Genomic DNA, 19,527 nt, shown 5'->3' on the forward strand with positions numbered 1-19,527 from the left:
GGCAATTACTGGAGTTGGATTGTACTTTGTGCTGCGTTTCCCTCACCTCCCACTGCTCCCTCACTTGGTCATAGTTTGCTTTTGGGGGGCCTGAGTGGAACTGAGCATCCTTAGCACCATGAGATAACTGGGTATCTGCTTTAAAGATAGGGGTGCTAGGGGGCCACTCATGTATACTCAGTGAGACAGAGTTGGCTCCTCAGATACCACTGAATAGCCTGATGTCGTTCCTTAATCTGCTTCCAACAGAGGTTAACTCATCTGGGAAATCCTAGCAATAGCAGGTGGATTATAAACTGAGATTGTTATTCTGTGATGCATCTGGTGACTAGCCAAGTCTCCTGAGTGGGTGGGTAGGGGGAAGTTCCCCTCACTGGAGGTAATTTCTGCCTACATGAAGGGGTTAAGCCTAGTGCCATGCTGGAGAAGGGCTACTTCAAACCACCTCCAGGGCAGTTCTGCCTTTCAGCTTGTCTTCTCTGTGCAGTGCTGGTGAGAACTGCTACGGGTCTGCACACAATGCCTGACTAGTGTTTCATTCCTGGATCCCAGAACAGAAAAAACAATTAAGATAAAAAACGAGTATTCAAGCCTCTGCACTGCTGTTTTGCTGTTCCTGCTTCTTTGTATCCACTCCAGGCAGACTGCTGCTGCTCTCAGACAAATGGAATGGAAAGTATCCTTCCCCAATTTAACATTTAAACAGAACTGCTTTCAGTGTGTGTGCGTGTGTGGTGTGTGTGTGTGTGTGTGTGTCGTGTGTGTGTGTGTGTGTGTGTGTGTGTGTGTGTGTGTGTGAATGCCAATAAAGCACTTGGAGGAGGAGGGGACTGATCCTACTCCAAGAGCCTGAAATGGGGAAAGGGAAACCAGGCTGTGGACCCTGGGAAGCCAGAGGTCCCTGCTCTGCATCTCCAATGCCTGAGGCAGGTGTTGCTCATTCTGTGGCTTCAGGAAACAGAGGGTCTATGGCGATGCTGTTTGCTCCAGTTGCGCCTCCCTTCCTAGCTTGTCTGCCCCACTTTTCCCTCAGAAGGGCAGAATCAGGAGAGATTTAGATAGACTTGTGACCTGCAGCTCCCAACAAAGACCAGCTCCAGGAACTTCAGGCTGGACCTAGGGAGCAATTGTACTGACTCCGAGATCTGCAGTCTTCCCTGTGATTTGGGAACACCAGGTAGGCAGCACTTAGGGCAAACTTCACTAGTCATGGCCTTGGTGGCATTTCTGGCAGGAGTTGGCAAGAGCTGACCTTGCATCTGGAAGGAAGAAATGTGTCTATGTTTTCTTATGATGGCCAGAACAACTCTCTGAGACTTAGATCCCCTGTCATTATCCATAACTGTTTATTGCCTAAGAAGCATTAAGCCCAAAGCCTGGCTCAGTGAAAGAGAAGGACAAGAACATAATAATACCACCTGTTTACATGTGTTTAATGCTTTGAATTTTCCAATTCCTATTAACATTCATTCTCTCATCAAACCCTCACAACATCCCTGTGAGGTAGGTTAGGCAATAAGTGGTTTGCCCACAGCCACACCAGTGATAGGGACGGAGTAAACCCATACTGCAGGTTTCCCAGCCCCCAAGCCGATGCACCTTTCATTTCATGTTACACAGGATCTTTGTGCCACCCAGACACAGGTGCATCAGGAGCACTACCAGAAGCCTCCCTGCTCTCTGAGCTTGCAGAGGCGACCCAGAAATGCTGGCCTTGAGGCATCAAGACCAGGGGTGCCCCCTGGAGGCCAAGACAGGTAAACAGAAGGAAGGGCAGGAGTACTAGAAGTTCAGGCTCAACAGCCACCCCTGCCACCACCATAGGTCTCAGCCTAGCATACACTGTGTTCCCTACATATCTTGACCTTTGTCAGGTGCAAGCCTTATTAGTTTACTGAGAGGACTCAGTGCCCACTCCCAGACGACAGTCACTGCAAGGCGTGGCTAGCAGCAAGATTCCTGACTTCCTTCCCACAGTGCTTTCCCATTCTGTTACACTCTGCAGCCCAGGAAGGAGGAGGAAGGTGAGGGCTGACTGACTCAGCCTGCAAGTGCTTAGAGATCTGAAGCTGAAAGGCCCCAGCACCATTCAGCTAATGATTATTATTAACTCTGAACAGGCTTTAGCACAGCGGCCAGCTGGCTTAGGGAGGATGCCTGAATCTCCCACAGTGAGGTTTTAAAAACAAGACCTGGCTAGGCACGGTGGCTCACACCTGTAATCACAGCACTTTGGGAGGCTGAGGCGGGCAGATCACGAGGTCAAGAGATCCTGGCCAACATGGTGAAACCCCATCTCTACTAAAAATACAGAAATTAGCTGGGCACTGTGGCACGTGCCTGTAGTACCAGCTACTCGGGAGGCTGAGGCAGGAGAATCGCTTGAACCCGGGAGGCAGAGGTTGCAGTGAGCCAAGATTGTGCCACTGCACTCCAGCCTGGCGGCAGAGTGAGACTCCCTCTCAAAAAAAAAAACAAAAAAACCAGACCTACAGCAGCCATGCACAGAGGTGGAAGGGTGGGACGATGAGAAAGAAGGGATGGGCTAGTGAGTACGGAAGGGCAGCCTGCCTGGTGAAAGGGTGGGAAGACAGAAGGCCCAGGCTGGCAAGTGGTAACAGCCTACCACTTAAGAGCCAAGAAGGTGAGGCTGGAGGACTTCCCCAGACACAGAGCTCCTCCCATTCCATACCAACCCCAGCCACGAAGGGGCTCAGAGGAGGGGTGGTTACAGAAAAGACGGGGGCTTGGGAGGGGCATCTGAACCCAGAAGGGTAATCTCATTTCCATTCAGATTTGGATACAGAAGCCATCTATATTTCTAATGTCCTCAAGGTTGAATCTGAATATAATCAAATTTGGAATATAATCAAATTTGGAATCAGGACTTAGCTTGATATGAAAATTTGCACAAATGACAGGCAAATTTTTAAAATCTAAGCACCCTGCCCTGGCTTTTTTTTTTTTTTTTTTTTAAAGGCAAAACAGGCTGACCACTAGCAGCTTTCCCTAGCCAGGGAGCAAGGACAAAAGGGCAACCATGTGCTTCTCCTCCAAGGCATTTGCTTCCTTGCTGAGGAGCCAAGTGAATACCCCAGACATGAGCAGAATAAGGGAGGTGCGAGGAACAGAGGATGGCGGAGGAGGGAACACACAAGCAGGAGCCCATGCACCTGGGAGCCACTGAGATCCCAGCTGGAGGAAGAGTGCCCTGGCACTGAGGTCTAATGGCTGTCCAGCTGCCGCCCCAGGATGTGAGGGCAGGTGGTGATGGAGGGAGAAATGGAAAAGAGGGGGAGGGAAGTCCCTCCACAATCCGGCCTGCCAGGATGAAGGGCTCCTCCTGGTGACCTATTCCCTACACTGCAGTCAGACCAGGCTAAGCAGGAGACCACCAGTGCCCTCCTGTCTGCTCTGTGCCCCTGCCCTCCAGGCCTGCTGGTCAGAAAGGCGACAGCTGGGGCCCCTTCCTCCTGCAGAATATAAATGACTCCCCCTTCCTCCCAGGGCTGGGAATAGACATCAGATGGCACAGCCCACGCAAACTGCCGGCTGTCAGCACGCCTGCCCGCCCGCCCACCAGCCCCCGCACCACCTGGGAGGAGGCAGCACCTCAGGCAGGCTCAGGCTTTACGGCATTGCCTGCTTGCTCTTAGAGCAAGCTGGCGAACTTTGCCTGGCCCTCCTACCCTGCGGCAGGTAGAGTGAGCCTCTCAGCACTGGCTGTGATGAGGAAAGAGGAGATGCAGTCCCTGGATCAAAATCACCGCAGGTGAGATTCTCCATGCAGCCCCAGTAACCGTTTCTTCTGAGTTCACACCACACTGGAGAGTTTGAGAGGAGGGAGGACAATGAAAGAGAAAGGAACAATACCCCTCTGCACAGCAGGGGCCTCCTTTAGATGCTTGTCCTGGAGATGCAATCTCCCCGAGGAGGGGCATAATGAGGTACGTGGAGAGGACACTTCTGCCTTTGCTGTCCCCATTCTTGTACTATGAATCAGACCAACCTCCTTACTTCTGAGCTACCCGGAGAGGAGGACCTGAATCTTCAGAAGACCCAGGACATCCACAACACTAACATCTAGGAACACCTGCCCCTGCTCCTGGGAACTGGAGCTCCAGCGCCTACACCCCAGGCTTCCCAGAGTTCCCTGTGAGCTATGTCTACTTGCCTCAGCAGCACTTTCCTGGCTCAGCTGTTGTCAGGCCTTGCCATGATCTAGGGAGATCCTGTCTTCTCAACTGAGCCCAGACCACAGCTAAGCAGTCTAGCATCCAGTCCTCACCACCGAGGGCAGCCTGGGGAACTACTTTCAGCTGCAGCAAGGAGGGTGGTGGTCTCTGTAAGGAAGAGAGTCCAGCCCTCATATTTGCCAGCTGGCACCAAACTCAGCCCCCTCTTGGACCAAAGAGCTGGCAAGAGATGACAACTGAGGAAAGCTTAGATAACAAGGGAAGAGGGGTAACCAGAGAAACTGTTTTCTTTGGATCAGAAAAGCCCTGCCCCACTTCCTTGGCCCTTATGAAAAGCTTCAAAAAAGCTCCCAGAAGCTATGTGCTAAGGCAAGAACCTGAGCCCTAAGAAGGGCAAGGCATGAGACGCCTGGGGCTCCTTTGCCCTGAGAAGTGATTTCCGGGGAGGGAGCACACGCAGGCCCTGCAGCCCTCAAGCCCAGATCCTGAGGTGGGCTGAAGGAAGATCTTAGCTGGGCTAGGCAGCCCAGCCAGGAGCCTTCGACTTGGTTAAGACAATGCCCTCCTGCTTCTCCAAAAGCTTTAAAGTGACTTTAGTGCCTTTACCGTCTTAGAGTCCAGAAGACCCTCACCTGAGTCCCTTCTCTCCACAGTGCCTGACCCCCTGTGCCCTGGCACAGGGACCAAATCGGCACAAATTTCTGAAGGGCCTCAAGGACAGAGCTGTCCCTCCAGGGGAGTAAAGGAAGAGTAAAGAACTACCCCGAGCCTGCTAAGTGGTCCACGTGGTCCACAGCTGGGAGCGCGTTCTGAGACATCGACCTGACAGACGCTGTGTATTAGAGAAGGAAGGGACTTAGAGATTGTTTAGAAACATTTCACAGATGAAGAAACGGTGGTCTTAAGATATGGAATGTACCTAAGGTTGTACAACAGAGCCTAGGAGGACCATATCCCACAAATAAGACCCATGGGCTCTCTCCACTACATCACACTGCTTTCTTAAAAGTAACCCAAATATCCATGGATGCCATTCATAACTTACAGGAACCCAATTTTTCATCAGGCACACAAGCAAGAAATGACCACCAGCACATCACTATCACCACCCAAAACTCTGTCTCTCATCAAGTAGAGGCTTCAGGATCAGGCTCTCCATCACCTTCCACTCATACCCAGTACATTTCCCCATTTTGACCCACTGAATTATTCCTCAACAATAGCAGCTTTGGTTTCTGCAGTCCCTAGACCAGCCAAGAAGTGCAAAAACCTGACCACTTCTGAAATAGATCCCTTATAGATCACCAAAGGAACCATGATGTTCAAGGCAAGCGTCCCACCTAGATTCAGAGTTCACAGGAACTCACATTTCCATTTTCTTCCTCGGCAAGTAGGATCTGGAGATCTGGTGCATGATCACCAGAGCTGGATAGACGGGCAGTGCCAGGCACAGGTACCAGGCCACACCTTTGATCTGGGCCTGGAACCATACTGAGTACATGCCCAGAAGCACCGTTACTGTAGCCATCAGGTAGACCACCAGTCCACATGTCAGATGGTAGAGCTTGAGGCGAGCCACCATTGAGACCCTGGCTGCCCGGGGACAAAGGAGGCAGAGCCCACACAGTGCCTGGACACCAGTGGCCAGCAGTGTCAGGGCTCCCACCCAGCTGTGCCAGGACACCAGATGAGGCAGCTCACTGCGGGTCCTGCTGGAGATGATGAAGCCCAGGCCCAGAGCTGCAGAGAGGATGGCTAGGGTCTGCCCTGCCCAGTGGAGCCGGATCCGTGCTTTTCGGGAGCAGAAGAAGAACGGGGAGTGTTCAGGTGAGAAGAGTAGGATGGCTTCAGCCATGCAGAGGCAGAACTGTGAATATAGGAGAGAGCCAGTAAGCCTCATGTCTGGCTTGGAGGCCTGAGAAAAAGGAGGTGCTCTCATACATCCTAACAAAGAGGACAAAGGGTAAGGGTTAAATAAGTTCAGCCAGGACCACCAGCCTCACAGCTCAACATTTCTGGGAACAATTGGGAATCAGCACTTGAGTGCACGTCTCCTCATTCAGGTTGACATCTCCCCATCCCAACCTCTACAATGACTCCCGTTTCTTGACCAGTGGAACAGCAAATGTTAAACTTCCTGAACTTTGGGGACAAGTCAGGAGATGACTGGATAACACCTCCCGTTTCTTGACCAGTGGAACAGCAAATGTTAAACTTCTTCCTGAACTTTGGGGACAAGTCGGGAGATGACTGGATAACACCTCTCCCTCCTTCTCCTTTCAGGCCCCAATGGAGAAAGAAATATCTTCCACGCCCTCCCACCCTTTTCAACCATCTGACAACTGCCTATGGCCCAGCCCTCCAGGTTTCCCAATCCCATAGGCTGCAGGGAAAGTTGAGCCCTAGATGTTTCCTCCACCTGTCTTAGCCTTAGAAAGGCTGAGCTTTCTGAAAGCTGGGTGCTTCCCTGGGAGAATGAGGCGAGGCATACCCAAACAAATCAGATAGAAGCCTAAACTCACCGCCAAGGCCATGAATACAGGGTGCCAGGAGAAAAGACCTAAGAATCAAAGAGAACAGGCTGAGGGCTTGGTACCATTGTTCCTGCCCCTGTAGCTAGGTGGAACCCAAAGAATCTAGCCACAGGAGAAAAGTACCATCCCCAATCCTAATCGGGCACAGGAACTAAGGACAAAGTGGAGCAGCCAAGGAGCCCCAGGGTGAGCAACCAAGAGGGCCTCCCTAACCACGCACATACAACAGTTTGGCCCGGGTTCCCCGTTCAGCACCTCTCAGCTGGCAGCCCAGTCCTCTGCCCTTTTTATTTTATTTTATTTTATTTTATTTTATTTTGAGACGGAGTCTCGCTCTGTCGCACAGAGTGGAGTGCAGTGGCGCAATCCTGGCTCACTGCAGCCTCCACCTCCTGGGTTCAAGCGATTCTTCTCCCTCAGCCTCCCAAGTAGCTGGAACTACAGGGCGCGCCATCACGCCTGACTAATTTTTGTATTCTTAGTAGAGACGGGGTTTCACCATGTTGGCCAGGCTGGTCTCGAACTCCTGACCTCAAGTGATCCACCCGCGTCGGCCTCCCAAAGTGCTGGGATTTCAGGCATGACCCACCGCGCCCGGCCTCCTTCACTTCTATCCTCCATCAGGGGACCTGTTTCTGAGGAAGTAGTTCGGTCTGTTCAATCGTCTGCCCTTCCCCCACAGCACCCAAAACCCCATTATTCCAGGATCCCTGGGGCCTCGCCCCACCAGGCCCTCAAAATCCCTCCACTGTTTCTCTTCCCCCTCTACTGCTGGGGTCCCTCCTCCAAGTCTCCCGGCGCTCCCAAGCGCTGCCCCTCCAGCATCTCCGCTCCGCCCCCTTCCGCAACCCCGCCCCGCACACTCACTGGTTCCTGGCCGGGACAGCGCTGTCAGAAAGATGCTGAAGCCCAAAGCTACCAGGTGCGCCAAGATCCCACTGCCTCTCCGCAGCCAGCGGGTCAGTCTCGGCTCCCCAGCTGGAGCGGGAACCAGACCTACCTCCAGGGTCTGCATGGCCGTGGCCGGCGGGCCCGTACACTCCAGCTGCCCGAACACGTCTTCCGGGTTTGCGATCGCGGAGGCGGCGGCGGCTGCAGGAGAGGCTCCTCCCCGGGGACGCCGCCGGCAGTGCGGCGGAGTGGCCCACAGCGCCCTCTGGGGGCTGGGGGGGGAAGCGCGAGTGCCCCGGAGAGGCCCGCTCCCGCGAGAGCCCGGAGGCAGAAGGGGACCGAACAGTTCCCAGCCCACATTCATTTGTATCTGTGTGTCTGTCTACAGGGGCCTAAATCCCAAGCAGCCTGTGGAAATTACATTTGTGGCAAACGATTTCAGTGAAACCCCAAATCACACACTTGGTACGCTGAACCAGAAGTGTGAAACCAGTGTTTGGAGCCGATTTCTAGTAGTACTGGATTTCCCTGGCTGTGCACTGTCTCCTGTCACCTCCTTTTGTCTTGTTCAGGGAACAAGCTTCCTCCCTGCCTAAGGGCAAGGAGAATAGGAAAGGACATGGCCAAAATATAGTGCCTTGAACCTGGTGGACCAAAGGAGGGAGATGCAAGTCTCCTCTCGCATCCGCACGGGAGTGGTCCCCAGCGAGATAAATGGAATAACTAGGGCACTCCCAGCCCTGCCGCCTCCTCAGCAGCTGCTCAGCCCTGAGGAGCCAGGTGATCCTGAAGGACCAAGGCCTCCCACACTCCTGTGGCCTCCCACACCACCAGTTCTGCAAGTGATGATGCCTTTTCCCTTCCTGCCTCTAAAAAAGGGGTGGTTCAACCCAAGGAGGCCTCCCTGGGAAAGGTTCTACCCCTTCCTTAAAGGCAAACCCACAGGCAGGGAAGGAAGGCTGTCCAATAGAAAACAGGAACATCCCAACAGCAGTGACCAACCCAGCTTGAGCTCCCTAAGTGGCTGAGAAAATGAGGCTGCAGGAACAGCTGAAGAAAAGCAGGCAATAATTCAGGGAGGGATGGACGCCTAGGGTTGCTGAAGGACCAGAAAAGGGTCACAAGCCAATTCCCAGACCCTCAGGGCAAGGATCCTAGAAAAAGCCAGAAGTGCAGCTCCCCCTCTCAAGTTTCTCTTCCCAATGGGACCATAGTCGTCTCTGCTGTCAAGACTCAGGAAGCCTTACTCATTCAGAGCCACACGCCTCATCATCCTGTCTGGAAAGACTACCCCAGTGACACAAACATTTTTCACACTACTGAAAATGACAAGATGACAATAATAATAACAATGAGCATAAGACACTTTTGCAGGCAAGTTATGTGAGCTGGAGTCTGGCTGCCTATCATCTCAGCCTCCCAGGGTAGGGCTGGGGACAGTAAGGACACTCATTTTGTTATTTTTTTCCTTCCTTTTCTATGTTTCTGTTTTTATATTTTCATAGCAGCAACAGAACAGGGAGACAGTCTTGAGGTATTTTAAAGAGCTTTTTTTCTTAAAAAAAATAATATAAAGTTATAAAAAGCGGCAGCAGCCTGGGGCCCGGATCTGGAGGGGAGGAGGTGCTGGCGGCTCCGTTGCAGTGGGCAGGCACTTTCTCGTTAATGGGCTTTTGACTGCAGGAAGACAAGAGGCGAGAGAAAGGGTCAGGGTGGGGGCCTACCAGCTCTCCTACCCAGTGAACTGTGTGGACTACAGGGGCTAAAGCTTGATTTCCTTCTGCTGGCCTGGTGAATAAAACTGAGCAAGGGGGAAGATGAATGCCAGCTCACCAGGGGCAGCCTGGGTAGTGAAGCTGGAGAACACACAGGGTTTATGATTAGGCCCACATCTAACCCAGGAGAGCACCCCCATCCCACCTCCAGTAAGTCCCTCCTGGCAGAGATCATATGGACAGCACATGGCACACTACACCAGGGCTCCCACCAGAAGAGGCAAATAAAGCTGGCTGCAGGCTTTACTGGAAACCGTGGAGAACTTGCCTGTCACCTGCACACCTGGAGGTGGGCACATGTGCATAAGTGGACATGGGATTGTGTGCCTGCCCTTCAAGGCCCTGACGCCCAGAGGAAAAACCAGTGAGACCAGCCCACCCACCTTGCTGCTCGGCATGTTAGGCTGTGACCCAGGGACTCAAACTCCCTTTCCTTCAGGGAACAGAGGTAGCTCCAGTACCTGGAATGAGGGTCACAGCCAATTCAGAAAGAAGTAGCCCTTTGATTATAGCAAAAGCAGGGGTGGAGGGGTGCCGCATCTCCTCAGCCCAAGGGAAAGGGTTAGGGATAGGGGAAGGTTCACCAGGCAAAAAGCTAGAGTCACTTTGCTAAGAACTGACCTACCTCTTTCTAAAGAAAACAGTCCAGGAACTCTCTCAACCTCCCCTTCCTCCCTTTCCCTGCACAAACACCAATGTAGCATCTTCTCTGTATCAGGTACCCCGTGTGCCCCACCCTCATCAATCTTCAGGGAGGCTGGCTGGTACCTTCAGTGTAGAGCACTTCTCCTCAAAGGCCAGGGCCGGGCCTGGCTTCTTGCGGCGCACAGGGCAGGCCACATCAGCAGGGGCACCAGCCTGACAGTGCTTGGCCTTCACTGGCCGGCAGTAAGTGGCCAGGTTTTTCCGCTTCTTGGCCACCTCCTCCTCAGAGAGGCAGTTGGTTGGCAGGGCCTTGGCTGGGTGTCCAGCTGCTCCCCGGTTCTCCAGCTGAGAAGCCTTGACTGGTGTGGGGAGCTGATGAGGGGAGCCACGACAGTCCAGGTGCCCTGCCCGCTTCACTCTTGGCCCCATTGTCCCATTAAGCCCCATGCTCAGGGCTGTTTTAGTTTTGGCCGAGAGGCCCCGACAGCCAGAGGGTTTGCCTTTTCCAGTGGGCTCCAGGATGCAGGTCCGTTTAAGAGTGGTGGGGCCAGGGGATAACTTCCGCTTTCGAGAAGGGGCCTCCACCTCCACCCCGTCCTTGCCTTTGGATGACTTACTGGCCTTGGAAGGCGGTAACTTGCTGAAGGACGGGGATGGCGTGTTGGCAGGCAGTGGTGAGGTGATAGCCTGGCTCCCGCCCATGCACTCTGCCTGGCTACAGGCAGCTGCCACGCTGGGGGAGCCTGCAGGGTAGCTGGGGACAAGGTTGTCCTTGGTGGGGGGCGTGGAGGCTGGGCAGGCAGGTCTCAGGGGTGGACCTGGAAGGCGGGGGCAGGTGCCTGTAGAGGATGGGCTCAGGGGAGCAGATAACGGGGAGTTGACAAGGTGAGCTGGAGGTTCAGCTGCCGGTGGGATCTTCCTGCAGCAAAAAGAAAGCCCCACTGTGACTGCCAAGCAAACAAGAGAGCTTCCCCCAACACAAGACACACTCCAGTCTCTCTGCCCCACCTAGAAATGGCCAGCAGAGCCCCAGAGTTGCTGCCATCTGCTGGGAGATGCTGGAACTGCGGGTTAGGAAGAAGACATGGGTGTGCCCGTGGAAAGGAATTAGCTAGTACATAAGAACTAGGAGGTAGCCCACTAGGAACTTCATTTTAAATCTTGGTTTGGGCATCCCCTATCCTTAGTTACCCAAAAGGTACTGGAAGTGATGGATGAGAGTCTAGATTCACCCCCAGACCACCCTTCCATGCCCTGCCTTAGCCAAGCTCTAGGCTGCCAAGTTTTCCCACCTCCTTTTCATGCTACTCCCTATCTGGGGTCCTGCTGGCAAATAGCCAAGGCACACCTACGGGTATACAGGAAAGCTCAGGGCTTCTGAAGCCCAGGTATGTCTGGAGCCTGGGAATTTCCATTCTAGAACTTCCATTCTGGGCCCAAGAGACTTACTTCCACATGTGTGAGCTGAGGTGCCGCTCCAGCATCGAGCTGAGTGCAGAGCAGAACCGGTCCAGCCGGCGGCTAAACACATAGCATCCTGGGCTCACCAGCCGGCTCCCAAAGGTGCAGAACTAAAGGCAGAAGGAAGGTGCATGGCTGGCAGGGTCTGGGGTGCACAGAGGGCATCTGCACACAGGATCTGGCCTCCTCCCCATATTGTGGGCCAGGAGTGCTGGGCCAACCCCTCCCTAGGCCCCTATTCCAGGTCCTTACCGCCTGTGGCCGCGGGGGCCGGGTTGCATAATGGCAGTCAGGGGGTGGGTGGAGGTCGTCAGATGTCCCCTCCTCCTCACTCTCTTCGCTGGAGGCCTGGGCCCCACCCCGGGGCATGGGGAAGGGGAACAGGCCTGGGTCCCCGTCACCACCACAGGGGCCTTCATCATCCAGTTCACTCTCGGAGGAGGCCTGGGACCTGGAAGGGCCAAAAGGGATGCCAGGGGATGTGACTGTTGTGGGGTCAGAGTAGGGGCATCCTTGAACCTGCCGAGCTCAAAGAGCAGGGCACCAGGGCAAACACCCTGCAGGGCAGTCAGAAGAGGACAGAGGGAAGGGAAGGACAGGAGGGAACGACAAAGCTCATAGAGTAAGAGACAGACAGACCGTTCCCAAGGGATTCTCTCCCCAGCCTTCACCTCCCAGCCCCTTCCTCCTCAGGGGATAATCTGCTGCAGATCCGCCTCCTCCAGAAAATCTTCGCAGTTAAACTGTACCCAGCTCTGGTCAGCCCAGTCAACTCGCTCAACCCCCTTCTTGCATCACATATTCCTGTGAGCATGTCTGTGAGCTGAGCCTGTGTTTTGTGTCTGCCCCTTGTGACAGGCAGAGATGCATGTGTGTCTCCTTCAGCAAGTCAGGCTCTCCCTGGGTCCGGCATAGCCTCTGCACGCAAAGGGGCCAGTGAGTGAATACACATAGGGCTGCTTTGCCCAGGAGTGTGACCCTTTCAGCTCCCCAGTGACAAGTTTCAGCCTGTTGGAGGCAGCTGGGAAAATGTTCATATCCTGAGTGTTGGATCTGGCACGCCGCCGAGAGGCTCGGGTGCTGTGGTATGCTTGGTTGGGAACAGGGGAGTCTCCTGCTTCCACACCACTGTCAGGAGCCCCAGGAATCCCCCCACACTCAGGGCTGAGTGAGTGCCTCTTCCAGGACACTCCCTGAGCCTGTTTCCAGGGGCCCCTGATGGCTTAGGGGCCAAGTGAGGTAGGGGTTGGATTCTAGACGTACCTGGGCAGTGCACAGTATGGGTAGGTCTGCTTGGCACGAACAGAGAAGGTGCCGCTGGGAGCAGCCACCGCTGCCACAACCTGGACTGAGGAGGGGAGCTCCTGGGAGGGGCGCTCGAGAACTTGCTCCTTGCGTCCTGGGCTCTTCTCCTTGGGAGACTCCCCTTTGCGGGAGTTGGCCTTCAGCTCTGCCACCAGCACATCAAAGTCCTTGGCCCGGCCCTGGACTTCCCGGCGTTGGTGTACTGAGTGGATCTAGAATATAGCAGAGTGGAGAGCTGGGGAGTAGGTATGAACTGAGCACGGGGGAGGGACGGCAGGGTGCTTTGGCCTGGGCAAGTTGGGGGGCAGGAAGAGAGGTGGGCATATTTGCAGCTGTGTTCACGTGTCTTTGTTTCATTCCCCCATGGGGCCAAAACCCTCTTTTGGGATGGGGGAATCTGGAAACTCCCTCCTTCCCACTGTTCCCACCTTCTGCCCAGGAGGGGCATCCCCATCTCCGCCTTCCCTTAAGCTGGATCTTCAGTAACATCGACATTCCTCTCTTTGCCCAGGGAAGGAGTGGGCAAGCCCTGTGCTGTCCCCCCTCACTATGCAGTGGGAAGGGGGTTACCTTGCAGGTCAACAGGCGGGTACAGATCTTTTTGGTCTCTGGATTTATTACCCCACACTGCCTGTTGAGGTCGCACTCCTTTCCTGTGGGGAAAGCAGTTCCAATGAACCTCAAGACCATTTCCAGGAGTTTACAGGAGATCTGGCTGCTTCCTGCCAAGGGCCTGAGAACTGGTACTAAGGCAGAAGAGACTCCAGCCCTCAGCCTGGGGCTGTACTTTCCAGAGAAACTTCTGGGCATCAACATCTCTTTGCTGGGTGTGAGACCCATCCCTATCCCAATTTCAGGTGCACCTTTTGGGACTTCAAGCCCAAAGCAGGGCAACACACATCAAGAAACAAAAGCAGCCATGGGCATCTGGGAGGCCAGAGAAGCCAGCTGTGAGATGTGTCTGGCACCCTGGATCTAGGTGAGAAAAGAGTGAGAAAGAACTTTACCTCCTGGGCATGGGCTCCCTCAGCCTTGATCAGGAGACACAGGATGGAGAGAAGCTTCCCAGGAAGCAAGCAGGTCAAGAGGTGACGGGGCTCCTATACCCTACAACCTGTGATGGCCAGGCCCATAAACCTGACCTCCTCCTCATCCAGCCCAAGGACAAAGCAGCCCAAAGGAGTCCCCACTCTACATTCTAGACCCCCAAGACCACAACTACTCACGAGCCATCTTCCGGTGGGTTTTAGGGGGCAGCCTGGTCCCACTGGGCTCCTTTTCAGGAGGGCTGCCTTCAGCCCAGTGACTGGACCCCTCACTGGGGATGATCTCGATGTTCTCTCTGCCAGGAGGTTCTTTAGAAGGGGGAGCCATGGGAGGTTTTCCAGGGGAGTCCTTGGTGAGGCCCCCTGGCTGGCTGAGAAAAGCAGAGGGTGGGGCCACTCTGATTCCATGTCCATCAGGCTTCGGGAGACTGGACATCTTCTCCAGATTCACCACAGGCACGAAAAGGCTACACACAGAGAGAGGGGGTTGGCTGGGGGAGCGGAGGGGAGGCGAGGCCTGGGGCCTGGACTCTAGCCCAGAGCCATCTCTTTCCCAGCCCTGGAATTTGGGTGGGCTCCAGCAGGGGTGTGAAACATGGGAAGAGGAGACCCCATCTTTCCTGGAATGTATGGAAGGAAGCTGCAGACAGGGCGGCTGCCTCCTGCTGTGAGGAGTATGCCTCGACCCAGGGCTGCCTGTATTGATGTCAACCCATCCATGGGTCAGGGTCAGGACCAGTCTTAGAAAGTTTGCAGCCTCTCCTTACCAGAGGTTGTCCTTCTGGGTCTTCTCAGGAGGCTGGTGGCCACGGCTCCGGGACCCCTGGCCCTTCTCCCTGGAGGAGGTTTTCGTGGAACCTGGGGCCCTACAAGCTGGGCCCTGCCCATTCACTACATGGCATTTCTGAGAGCTGGCAGGGGCTGGAGGTGGGGGTGGGGCCCGGGCATAAAGCTTGCTGAGTGGCCCATGTCTTCTTTCTGTCACCAGGAGGTGGAAAGAATAATCGAGGTGAGTGGTATCACCACTTCCTTCCCCAACCTAACCCTGTCCATAGACTCACATGAGAGAATCTGAGTTTCCATAAATTAGATTGTAAACATGCCTCCTTCCCATTTGAATCTAAGCCTTTAAGACTCAAAATTCAAGACCCAGCTTCCTGAACTTCTTAACTCCTCCCGTAACTCCACTGGATGCTAGAATTTTGTTCAAACAATAACCTGACTCCCCACAATGCTCTGAAGCTACCCCCAGGACCTTCCTATCCTCAACACCACCCTCCATTACCCCACGAGACCTCCCAACTGACCCTGTCCTCAGAGTTCCATGCACCACCTTCCCCTGTCCCTTTATCTCCTCCCTAGAGCTCCCCTCACCGCAGTGCTTCTGGAAAGCTTGAGGCTTCACCACTTGGCTACAGTGGTTACACACAACCAAATAGAAGTCATCATGGGCAGGGCAGTGCCCGAAGATGGACATGTCTGCAATGACAGAAGCCCATGTCACTGGGGCTGAGGATCCCAGGGTTTCCCTGGAAGATCGGAGAGCACTCCCACCCCACACTCAAAAGGCACTTCACCTCCCCGCTGATAATAACAAGCTCCATGCTGAATGCTCCCAGCTTCCAGAGTTCAATCTAAGCAGTCCCAAAGGGTATACGCTTTCAGGTGAGTGGGCAATCACCTAGGATTAGGATCTCCAATGACAGGTCACAGGAGCCAGAACAACCGGCCAACTCAGACCTATCAAAATGAGGGTCCCCAGACAGCTGCTTCAAGCAGCCACCTCCTTCTGTAGTGTAGTGGAAAAGTGGAGCGTGGTCCTGTCTGCCCTGGGTCCCAGCCCTAATGTGTGTCGACTCCCACCTTCTTTAATGAGGGTCATGGCATCCAACTTCTTCATGTTTTTGCTACTCTCCTCCAGCTCAGCCCCTAGAGGAGAAACACAGCTCAGAAGGTTCAGGGCCAGTTTTAGAGAGTCTCCAGCCTCTCCTTACCAGAGACTGTTCTTCCCAGAAGACAACCCAGAGGTTGTCCCCTTTCCAGAAGCCCCAAGCAGGGCCTGCAGCTCAACAGTATGAAGCCCACACTCTGTGACAAGCTCCTGGTGCTAGGACCACTTGGGGAACCTTTCCATGGGTCATTCTCAAATGCCCATCTTCCTTCACCTGCTGCATCTGGACTAAGATGGCCCCACTAAGAAGAATCCATCCACCTTTCTTATGGGACCCTTCACTTCAAGGTGCAGTTTAGGGTTCCACTGCTAACTAGTTGGGTGATTGTGGGTAAGTATCATCTGTTTTCTGGGCCTGCTTCCTCATTTAAAGGGGAAACTGTCCTTAACCAATGTTTCTATAAGTCCCTGAGTCTCTTCTTGAGATTTCTCAGATGGGTCCTTTCTGCTACTATGTGGCATCCCAAATAGATACTCTCCCAGGTCCCCACCCCCATGAATTCAATTTTGCTCCACCTGGGTTACCATAGCATTGTCAAAGTTACACCCAGCTTCTCAGGTACTGCACTGATAGGATGGTCACAGAGCAGAGAAACTGCTGTCTTTGGTCCTTGAGCATCTTCAAAGTCTCCTTGGTCAGCTATGCAAGTCCCTCCCCTTCTTACAGGGCCTTTGGGCAGGGGTTGCCCTTGTACCTCAGTTTCTGGGTTAATGACAAAAACATCTTAGCTGTGCAAAGCAGCTTTTCCCCCATCCCCCTACCTCTCTCCTCCCCCCTCCCTCCTCTACGCCCCCTCCCTGTCCCTTGGAAAAAAAAAAAAAATCAATTCTGAGTCACCAAACCCGTCTGACTCCATTTCCGGTTCTCAATGCACCCAGACCCTGACAATGGCCCCATCCTTGCCCACCCAGCATGGGGCAGCCCCAGGGTGGCCTGGGCTCCCACTCAGGTCTGCGCTCTGATGCCCATTAACAGATACGCTCCTTTCTAGGATGAGAAGATTGTTGACAATCTTATATAATATCCAGATTATGAGGGGTCGTGGGTTAGGCACGCAAGAGACAAGGGGCAGCTCCCACTCTAAGTCCGTTAAATGCAAGTGCGGGGAATGATGGATAGAACGAAACTGGGAGTCGGATGTCTCAGAGGAGAACAAGTGTCATTAGAGACCCCTCCGTGCAGTCTCCTCCTCCACCTCTTCTCACTTGCAAACTTCTTCAGGGGCGTGATGCCTGCTGTCACCCCGAAAGGCCACGAGGCCAGGTGCTCCCTGGGGCCCAGAAGACAAAGATCAGAAGAAGGGGCTGTAGGCCCGCTCACTAAGGCACTCAGGGGCCTAGAGAAGGTGAGAGTAAGAGCAGAGAGCCAAGAGGCAGGGCAAGAGGCCTGGGAAAGGACAGTGGGTTGGAGGCATGGATGGATGGACCGAAGGATGGAGGGAGGGAGAGAGGATAGATGGATGGACCGACGAACTAACGCGGAGAGGGCGGGAGTCTAAAAGCACTGCAGCTGCAGGCAAATGCCGAAAAGGAGCAGGAGGTGTGGGGCAAAAAGCGAAGGAACAAGGGGGGTGAGGAAGGGGGCACAGAAGTGGGGTGCGTGGGAAACACGTGGAGGACTGTTGCGGACAGGGAAAGCCGGAGGCAGGTGCAGGAGGGGCGCGAGCTGAGGGGCAGCAGGCAAGGAGAAAGATAAAGGCAAGCCTATATGGGGGCAGGTATTGGGGACTGGCAGAGGCAGAGGTGGGCAGGGTGGGCTGCGAGCGGTGAGCGGGCGCTAGGACCCGGAGGCGCGAAGGTGACGGAGCGGGCGGGCACTAGGACCCGGCGGGTCCTTTGTTTGGGGGGCCGGGGAGCCGGACGGCGGCTCCAGTCGGCAGCTCCCCTCAGCTGGCGGGGGCCCGGAAGGGGGGAGGGGAGATAGTGATGGGGTCCCCGGACTTTAGGGTGGCTTCACTCACCGTCAGCCGCGGGCAGGTCGGCCCGCTCCACCCATGAGCTCCAGCTCTGTCCCGCGAAGTCATCGAGACTCGGCACCCGCCGCTCCAGAGCGGCCATTGCTGCCGCCGCGCGTTCACGCACCGCCATCACCGCCGCGGACGCGCGCCCGCCCTGGCGCCGCCGCCGCGCGGCCCCCTCCCCCTCGCCCCGTCGGGGGCACGCCTCCCCTTTCCTCCCCACCTGCCTGTCCAGCTCAGTCTTTGCGCAAGCGCAACACAGGTTGCCTGTTCCCCGCCCCCCCCGCCTCCCGCACAGCCTTCTGGGAAGTGTAGTCTTGGGTCGGATGCTATTGCCTACCGAGGTTGCAGCAAGAGTCCCTCCGAAATGCACAATTGCAGGGGGAAAAGAGAAGACCAAAGCTCCAGGATCTCCTCTTCTAACCCTTATGCACATATTATTTGTGCCACCAGTCCACTCTCCCAAGCTCACTGCACCTCTCCCCAGCCCCAAACCTCTCTCTGCCCAGACGCCCCTCTAAGCCGTGCGTCCGCCAGCTGGCTGGCGCCCCTTCCCGGGCTGGCGGCCACGAAGCCGATTCCGCTCCCTTGTAGATCGAATAGGGTAGGTGCAGGGAGGTGGGCGCTGTGAATCAGAAGGGCAAGGGGAGGGAGTCTGTAGGATGTGCTGAAGGACACAGGGGTGATGTGGGGGAGGGCCTCGGCTCTCGTGTCGTGCCTCCTCTGTGGGAAACCCACGCTGCCTTGATGCAGAGCAGAGGGTTGGCGTGGCGTTGTCTGGATTTGAGAGGACCTGGCCAAGCTGACCAAGATCACCTGTCACGATGACAGAAGGCTGTCTCCGAGCCAGAGCCAGTCCTGGAACTGGGGTGGCCCCGAGGCAGCTGGTGTTTGCAGCATCTCTGCTGATCCGTCTCTCTTCTCTTGAGAACTGCGATCGATACCCTGTACAGCCTCTTCCCAAACCCTGGCTGGACCCTGACTCCATCCATCACTTTGCCTTCTTTTTCTAATGAATACTTTCTCTGCTGGAAGGGCTGCTTCTGAAGCCTCGGCATAGGGAGATTTCTCATCAGAGCTGTCATCTTCCTTGCTAAGGTCTGGAAAGTACCTTAATCATCCATTTCTTTCATCTTCTTAGCTGATAACATTTCTTCCCACCCTCACACAATCAAGAGACAAAAGTCTGCCTACTCCATTTCCCGCCGCCCCCCTCGCCCCCGCCATCGCATTAAAAAAGCAATACTGGTCCTTTTTCCTCCTCAACCTCTCACACCTCACCCCCGACGCTTGACCCTTTAGCTAAGGGGAAAACAAGTTTGGGAGCAAGACCTCAGATTTTCTTCTCCTTTTCATCCAGGGCAGGTGTAAGTACTTCAAGAATAATCTCTGAGGGCAGGGAATCTCAGCCTGAGACCCACAGATGATCCCTAGGGCATCCAGGAATCAGGTAAAAATTAAATGTTCAGTTGTACCCAAGGTATTTTTCTAGGGGATGTAAATGTAGTGTGTGACTCTCTGAAGAGGGATAGAGGTGCAAGTTTGTTCAACAAGAAGCTGATAGTTAAGAAAGCGAAGCATATGGCCCTCAACTCCTGACAGGAAGCCTGTTTGGGTCACAGATGGTAGGAGAGCAAATGGAAACAGCTTTGTGGAAGCCACTATCTCTCACCTTTTGAGTTTGCTCCAGAATTGCTAATGAGCCCCAGTTACTTTGGTCTAATTGGGTGCCACCAAAAGAGGAGATGTCACTAGACCAGAGCCT

General features: G+C 54.6%; 2 protein-coding genes across 11 annotated transcripts; both read right to left on the bottom strand.

Annotated features, from left to right (window-relative positions):
• Positions 1 to 1,316: 1,316 nt before the first annotated feature.
• LOC116469655 (probable transmembrane reductase CYB561D1) lies at positions 1,317 to 7,825 on the bottom strand. Of its 5 annotated transcripts, none has more exons than XM_032155113.1 (4): positions 7,598 to 7,825; positions 7,262 to 7,365; positions 6,719 to 6,756; positions 5,952 to 6,063 (listed from the first exon to the last, which is right to left on the bottom strand). In XM_032155113.1, the coding sequence occupies exons 1-4, from the start codon at positions 7,743 to 7,745 to the stop codon at positions 5,952 to 5,954; spliced, it is 402 nt and encodes a 133-aa protein (XP_032011004.1). In that variant the 5' UTR covers positions 7,746 to 7,825. The 5 variants fall into 5 exon arrangements, with proteins under 5 accessions (XP_032010999.1, XP_032011003.1, XP_032011002.1 ...); XM_032155114.2 differs by having other exon boundaries at positions 5,953 to 6,140; XM_032155108.2 differs by lacking the exon at positions 7,262 to 7,365 and having other exon boundaries at positions 1,317 to 6,063.
• A 1,093-nt stretch (positions 7,826 to 8,918) lies between these two features.
• ATXN7L2 (ataxin 7 like 2) lies at positions 8,919 to 17,997 on the bottom strand. 6 transcript variants are annotated; one of them, XM_058439494.1, is made up of 13 exons: positions 17,766 to 17,844; positions 17,011 to 17,075; positions 15,717 to 16,507; positions 15,228 to 15,332; positions 14,621 to 14,831; positions 14,034 to 14,320; positions 13,378 to 13,460; positions 12,766 to 13,019; positions 11,755 to 11,953; positions 11,491 to 11,612; positions 10,165 to 10,960; positions 9,780 to 9,857; positions 8,920 to 9,298 (listed from the first exon to the last, which is right to left on the bottom strand). In XM_058439494.1, the coding sequence occupies exons 3-12, from the start codon at positions 15,751 to 15,753 to the stop codon at positions 9,816 to 9,818; spliced, it is 2,136 nt and encodes a 711-aa protein (XP_058295477.1). In that variant the 5' UTR covers positions 15,754 to 16,507; positions 17,011 to 17,075; positions 17,766 to 17,844; the 3' UTR covers positions 8,920 to 9,298; positions 9,780 to 9,815. The 6 variants fall into 6 exon arrangements, with proteins under 6 accessions (XP_032011006.1, XP_058295477.1, XP_032011009.1 ...); XM_032155118.2 differs by lacking the exon at positions 17,766 to 17,844 and having other exon boundaries at positions 15,717 to 15,782; positions 16,321 to 16,507; positions 17,011 to 17,711; XM_032155115.2 differs by lacking the exon at positions 17,011 to 17,075 and having other exon boundaries at positions 8,919 to 9,298; positions 15,717 to 15,782; positions 17,766 to 17,997.
• Positions 17,998 to 19,527: the final 1,530 nt, after the last annotated feature.

Source organism: Hylobates moloch, unplaced genomic scaffold, assembly GCF_009828535.3.
Source record: "Hylobates moloch isolate HMO894 unplaced genomic scaffold, HMol_V3 SCAFFOLD_5, whole genome shotgun sequence".
NCBI classification, from domain to species: Eukaryota; Metazoa; Chordata; class Mammalia; order Primates; family Hylobatidae; genus Hylobates; species Hylobates moloch.

What these genes read in the sequence shown, in the direction of transcription:
- ATXN7L2 (XM_032155115.2), bottom strand. Translation starts at nt 17,892, where the DNA reads ATGGCGGTGCGTGAACGCGCGGCGGCAGCAATGGCCGCTCTGGAGCGG. An exon ending in CATGACCCTCATTAAAGAAG is followed by an intron (nt 15,333 to 15,716) that starts GTGGGAGTCGAC and finishes CTGTCATTGCAG; the next exon opens with ACATGTCCATCTTCGGGCAC. An exon ending in AGCTTTCCAGAAGCACTGCG is followed by an intron (nt 14,832 to 15,227) that starts GTGAGGGGAGCT and finishes TCCTGGTGACAG; the next exon opens with AAAGAAGACATGGGCCACTC.
- LOC116469655 (XM_032155112.2), bottom strand. Translation starts at nt 7,745, where the DNA reads ATGCAGACCCTGGAGGTAGGTCTGGTTCCCGCTCCAGCTGGGGAGCCG. An exon ending in GCTGTCCCGGCCAGGAACCA is followed by an intron (nt 7,366 to 7,597) that starts GTGAGTGTGCGG and finishes CTACTTCCTCAG; the next exon opens with AAACAGGTCCCCTGATGGAG. An exon ending in ACGCGGGTGGATCACTTGAG is followed by an intron (nt 6,064 to 7,261) that starts GTCAGGAGTTCG and finishes CTATATTCACAG; the next exon opens with TTCTGCCTCTGCATGGCTGA.